General features: G+C 46.9%; 1 protein-coding gene across 1 annotated transcript; it reads left to right on the top strand.

Annotated features, from left to right (window-relative positions):
- The first annotated feature begins 1,100 nt into the window (after positions 1–1,100).
- On the top strand, positions 1,101–6,330 carry LOC136517656 (peroxidase 2-like). The gene is made up of 2 exons (XM_066511280.1): positions 1,101–1,655; positions 5,282–6,330. Exons 1-2 carry the CDS (start codon positions 1,428–1,430, stop codon positions 6,092–6,094), a joined length of 1,041 nt encoding a protein of 346 aa, XP_066367377.1. The 5' UTR covers positions 1,101–1,427; the 3' UTR covers positions 6,095–6,330.
- The last annotated feature ends 308 nt before the right edge of the window (positions 6,331–6,638 follow it).

Raw genomic sequence — 6,638 nt, 5'->3', positions numbered from 1 at the left:
ACAAATCAGAGCTATAAATACGGGGTCATTTGTAGGGGCGGCTCAATCACCAGCCGCCCCTACAAATAGCATTTCCAGGGGCGGCTGGTGATTGAGCCGTCCCTACAAATCATACCCCATTTGTAGGGGTGGCTTGTAACACCAGCCGCCCCTGCTATTTTATTTGTAGGGGCGGCTGGTGTCTGGGCACCCGAGCACGTCACTGTAGGGACGGCTCTATCCCCAGCCACTCCTACCAAAAAAATCAAACCGTTACTAAAAAATCGTTTTTTATGTGATGGGAGAGAAGCCAGAGGATATGAGAGGCAGGCCGAGAGGGAGAGAGGTCATTTTGTGCTTATCGGTGTCCAATAATCATAAATCGTGACGGGCATGATTATTCGTTCCCAGGATACAAATACATGGCCAACACTACGTACTCGGATGGGATCGGATCCCAGTGCAAAGGAACCAAGCAACCAACCCATGGCCATGCATGGGGACCTCTACTCGATCTAGCTACCAAATTGTGTGCCGTACGTATGTATTCGCAAGCTGTCGACGATCGCCACGGCGTCCGTCGGTCCGCCCGTCCGTCCGTCGCTGCAATGGTTGGCCGGGTTTCGCTATCACACCATGTGATCGAGTCCATGACTCATCATCGGTCACCACGCGACACGCGAGAGCAGGTGCCAGTGCCGATGATTAAGGGGTTCCTCTCGCTACAGTTTACTTCATGTCCCATCGAATATTTAAGGATATGTATAAAATATTAAATATAGATTAAAAAATAACTAATTGTATAGTTTACGACTAATTTGGGAGATGAATCTTCTAAGTCTAATTAGTAAACTAATTTGGGAGACGAATCTTCTAAGTCTAATTAGTTCATAATTTGATAATGTGATGCTACAGTAACACATGTGCTAATAACGGATTAATTAGGCTTAATAAATTTATCTCACGATAGATTTTGTAATTTGTTTTTTATTAATATCTGAACACCATACGACACCCTATGTATAACACCCCAGAACTTTACGCTATGTATTTAAACGAGGCATAAACTAACAAACTATTCGCACGCTAGGTCCTCCTGCAGGCATGGCAGTTGGCACCTAGCTCTCCGATCCAGCCCAGCCGAGTCGTCGTCGGGGCAGCGCGACCGCCGGGCAACGGTAAGCAGGCTGCCAGCCAACCAGCAGCTAGCTGATATATACCCCCCACACCACACCCCACGGAACGCATCAGCAGCGGAGCCAAGCGCCACACGCACTACCTCTCGCCCGCGCTCCCACGCCCTGCAGCAGTTGGTAGGTGCCGCTTAGGAGTAGCTAGCTAGGTGCCGTTGCTTTCTGCGCCAGCGGCCGCCCCGCGCGAGCGAGCGAGCCAGTGCGTGGTCGGTACGGTCTCTGGTCTCGCCTCTTGCTACCACCCCACAGCGCGAGATGAAGGTGTCGGTGCCGGCCGCGGTGCTGGCGCTGTGCGCGGCGGCGGCGGCGCTGCTGCTGCTGGCGCCGGCGGAGGCCTCCCACCACCTCAAGCTGGGGTACTACAAGGAGACATGTCCCGGCGTGGAGAAGATCGTCAAGTACCACGTCGCCAAGGCCATCAAGGCCAACCGCGGCGCCGGCGCCGCCCTCGTCCGCCTCATCTTCCACGACTGCTTCGTCAGGGTATGTCATCTTAATTCCACGACTGCTTCCAATCTAATTTACTCCTCATACCACAAGCACGTAACAAGGGTCGTGTCATCGATCTTGCTGCTGTACGTCATGGTAATTAACTAACTAACGAGAGGCGCGGCGCACTGTTTTATTTTGCTCTATTGTCAAGTGTTTTGTTTTGATGCTGGCCTAGCTAGTCAGTACGTGTTTCTGTATTTTTGCTGGCTCGCGCGCTAAATTATTATAAATCCTCGTGAATGTACAGTGATGAGCTGCCAGATAAGTAGATATAACGCAAACTCGATCGGCCTGATGTCAGTGACTATATATGTGCACCTGCTGTGCTGCTCACTGGCTTGCTCCTCAGTACAAATTAGGGCCTCTTTGGCACGGCTTATGTCGGCTTCGATTTCATCTATTTTGCATAAATCGAGGCACTGTAGCGTGAAGCCGTTTTGTAATTCAGGATTAAAATGAACTAGAAGCCGAGAAAAGCTAGTTTTTCTGGCTTCACCGGTAAAGCCGTTTTAGATGAGCCGTGCCAAAAGGGCTTTAATAAAGCCACGCACACCTCGTTTCATATTTAATTTAAGCTTTCCACATGCTCTAGAAAATGACCGCGTTCGTGATGCTGATGCTTGCCTGTGCCTCCATAATCATGCTCATCAGTACTAGGTAATAAAAATATTGTTTTTTTTCCTCTGGTTCTAGCGTATATACGAAAACCACGTAGCCTACATTGTACGTTCACACACACGTACTACATGGACTAAGCAAAGTAGTTAGCGATCCGTACGGTGATTAATTACCAAAACTCACCTAATTCATAACCGTTACTTGTCTAATGACCAATACCCCCTACGCACGGCACGTACCCACCTCACCTGGAAAGCATAGCATGCATGATACAACTGCGTACTCCTTAACAGAGAGTCCTAACAACACGTCGTTTGGTCATAAACGATCGTGGCTTAAGTCAAAACAATATTTTTCTCTTACACCAAACTAGTCAGCAGTAATAATACACGATGGGCTGTCCATCTCTAGTTACTTTGATGACGACCTCGAGGGATCCTGTCCATCTCTAGTTACTTTGATGACGACCTCGATGGATCCTCTTTTAATTTTGACGATAACCACCACGCGCATCTTCTCAGAGTTCCAACAAGCTAAGCAGCTTGTAGCTCATTTTCAGCAGACCAGAGACTAGTAGCTACCACTAGCAGCTCACCACGGCAGCATCATTGCTATGCTGTCCTGCAGGTACCAGGCAGTCCTTATCCTCACCACGGCAGCATCATTGCTATGCTGTCCGCTTGAATAGTCTGGGAGACTCGGGCCTTGTTTAAATTCAGGTATAAAATTTTAGAGTGTTTAGATACTAATAAAAAAAATAAATTACAGAATTCGTTAGTAATCAACGAGACGAATTTATTAAGTCTAATTAATTTGACATTAGCACATGTGTTACTGTAGTATCACATTGTCAAATCATGGACTAATTAGACTTAAAAGATTTGTCTCGTAAATTAGTCGTAAACTATATAATTAGTTATTTTTTAAGTCTATATTTAATACTCCATACATATGTCAAATATTAGATGAGATAGAAAATAAACTCTACGAGAGAAACCAAACAAGGCCTGAGATGCCCGCCCTTCTTTCCAGTTTCGTGCGCAGCTTGCCCGCCCTTCTTTCCAGTTTCGTGCGCAGCTTGTTCACGCCAATTCATGCTTGCATTATGATTATGGCGCCAAAAGAAAAAAAAAGAAAAACCTTTACTTCTTCTCCTCCTCTTCTTCTAGCCGTCTACTAGCTGGAAAGAAAGAGATGCATGGAAGAAATCGCTGGGTCAGGAAGGGCCAGGAACAGGAATGTGATACTTTCCTTAAGCTTGGAGTACTTACTAGCTTACATATCCAATGGACATATGCCAAGGCCTCCTTTTAGGTAGTCCCCCCCCCCCCCCCCCTACACAGTACTACATGGGTGTTCCTGTCCTCACTGATTGCAGCTTCCATGTGTCCCTGATTGCTAAATCATCGGGCTTGTTCGGCTGGTATTAAAGTCGACTGAAGCTGTTTTGTTGTGAAAGAAGAATATTGTAAATTCTAGCTGATAAGCCGGCTGCGAAGTTCAAACGAACAGACCCACAAGGCATTTATTTCTTGACTCTTTCTCTAGTACACAATAATCAGCCACATTGTTATCATTATTATAAATCTTTATTTATCTTGATGGAAAGAATTAGCCTCTCTTTTGCTTTTTCGAAAATGTAACTAGCCACATGCATGTAGCAGACTTTGATTTTTCTTCACCCATTTGCAAGCCAGCCGCCCATGCATGTGGCATAGAACGAATGGATGGGATGTGGATAGATGGAGACGCTTCAACTTTTGTTTATGGCATAGAAACCGGAGTTGGAAAGAGCTACAAGTAAGAGAAATTGAGATGCATGACCGACCGACGACTAGCATTTAGTCACACACAGTCATCCTCCACGCCGTCAATTAATCATTGGCTCCACTAGTCCCCTAAAAAATTGAGTACTCATAGGAAACCTCCAAAGGCTCCAGCTAACAATGCAATGCAATTATTTTCAGCTTTTGCTATTATTATATGGGAAAGAAAAAGGCATCCATTTGTAAACATAAACATATATAGTCCATGCATGAATGCACAAACTCTACGTTTGTCTCGTGACGTTCACATATCTCAATGTGAAACATGTGGTGCACAATGTGAGGGCATGTGCACCTAGGGGCAGACTTTACTTTCCCCAAACTCTATATATATACTACCCTTTCCAAAAATGAAAAAGCATACGAGTATGATAATTATTCCTGTGGCGCATGAATGCATATACTCACATAGCACTACGTGCACAGGCAGGTTATTTCAAAATTAATGGAACGACAGTGTTATTTTTAAAGTAAGTATGCATGTTGCACAGCCTGAAAACAAATAGAGACAGATTATTTCATCCAAAATAAAAACTGTTGTTTAGCAGTACACTAAACAGTTATGAACAATATAATAATGTCCCAATATATACATAATGCATAACAACCCATATGCTAGCTGATATGCATCATCCTCCGCCGACACTACATATGGACAACCCTTTCCAACACCTCATCCGGTGGAGAGCGTGTTTGAGGTCCAAACAGATATTAAGCTAGTATTTTATAATTAAAACCTCCATCTCTATCTATCACTACCGACGAAATGACTTGACATGCACACTTGCTTGACACGTCACTACTAGTAGCTCCTAGTAGTACTTAGTGCTAGCTAGCTAGCTAGTAGTTGAGCCATTTAATTGCATTGCATCAGTACGTAAGCACGGAGTAGGAGTATGTACGCACGTATTGAATCAATCAACTGAGGGCGCGTTTAGTTGGTAAATTTTTTTGATTTTGGTTACTGTAGCACTTTCGTTTGTATTTGATAATTAGTGTCTAATTATGAACTAATTAGGTTTGAAAGTTTTGTCTCGCGATTTCTCATCTAACTGTGTAATTAGTTTTGTTTTTTGTCTACATTTAGTACTCCATACATGTGCCGCAAAATTCGATGCGATACTTCGGGTTGAAAATTTTTGGAATCTAAGCTGGCCCTGAAATAATGTGCAGGGGTGCGACGGGTCGGTGCTGCTGGACCCGACCCCGGCGAACCCAAAGACGGAGAAGACGGCGCCGATCAACATCGGGCTGGCAGCCTTCGACGTGATCGACGACATCAAGGCGGCGCTAGAGAAGCACTGCCCCGGCACCGTCTCCTGCGCGGACATCGTGGTGTACGCCGGCCGCGACGCGTCGAGCATCCTGAGCAACGGGCACGTGCACTTCGCGGCGCCGGCCGGCCGCCTAGACGGCGTGGTGTCCCGCGCCGCCGACGCGCAGCGCGACCTCCCGGACTCCACCTTCACGATTGCGGAGCTGATCCGCAACTTCCGGCGGAAGAACTTCACCGTCGAGGAGCTGGTGATCCTGTCGGGCGCGCACGCCGTCGGCGTCGGCCACTGCTCGTCCTTCCGGGCGCGGCTGTCCTCGCCGCCGACGCAGATCGTGCCGGCGTACCGGAACCTGCTGTCGGCGAAGTGCGCGGCGGGTGCGGACCCCGTGGTGCCCAACAACGTCCGCGACGAGGACCCCCGCGCCGTGGCGGCGTCGTTCCCGTCGTTCCTCAAGAAGCTCCGGAAGGCGAAGGATTTCTTGGATAACAGCTACTACCACAACAACCTGGCGCGGATCGTCACGTTCAACTCCGACTGGCAGCTGCTCACGGAGAAGGAGGCGCTGGGGCATGTGAAGGAGTACGCCGAGAATGGCACGCTGTGGGACGAGGACTTCTCCGACGCGCTCGTCAAGCTCAGCAAGCTGCCCATGCCGCCGCACAGCAAGGGGGAGATCAGGAAGACATGCCGCTGGGTCAACCACCACTGATCGTCTCATCCTGATCCGATCTATGCATTACCTACCGGCCTATTACCTGCAGTGTCTCTCCTGCACTGCATCTGCATGTATACAAGATGGATCATCGTCATGTCGATCGGTTCATTTGATTCTTCCTTCTTCTTATTGGTTTTATTGTTGTATGTTTGTTTGATTATTTATTTCCTGATATTCATGTGTTTTTCATCATTTCTGAATTTTACACACATAATATGCATGCTTTTTCATCGGGTAGGATGTTGCGATCGATATGGTTGATCTGTCGTTATATCTTGTTCTTTCTTGTCTGGTGTATGGACAAACTAATAAAACAAATTAAAGGTGGCTGACCTTTGTATGCATGTAGGGAGGCGTGCATGAATGATGGAATAATAATGGTCGTCCAAGAAAGTAGAGCAAGACCTTCTTTTTTTTTTTGGCGACAGCTCCTCCAGCTTCAGCTTTCTCCTGACATGCGCGTTCTCCTTTTCTTTCTCCAACCCAAAATACACTACAAAACGAAGAAACCGGTGAAGCCAGAATTTAGGGGCTTCAC

The sequence above is a fragment of the Miscanthus floridulus genome, chromosome 17, assembly GCF_019320115.1.
Source record: "Miscanthus floridulus cultivar M001 chromosome 17, ASM1932011v1, whole genome shotgun sequence".
NCBI classification, from domain to species: domain Eukaryota; kingdom Viridiplantae; phylum Streptophyta; class Magnoliopsida; order Poales; family Poaceae; genus Miscanthus; species Miscanthus floridulus.
Note: the sequence above shows the minus strand (reverse complement) of the source record. Positions and strands in the feature narration are given on the sequence as shown.

What these genes read in the sequence shown, in the direction of transcription:
- LOC136517656 (XM_066511280.1), top strand. Translation starts at nt 1,428, where the DNA reads ATGAAGGTGTCGGTGCCGGCCGCGGTGCTGGCGCTGTGCGCGGCGGCG. An exon ending in TCCACGACTGCTTCGTCAGG is followed by an intron (nt 1,656 to 5,281) that starts GTATGTCATCTT and finishes AATAATGTGCAG; the next exon opens with GGGTGCGACGGGTCGGTGCT.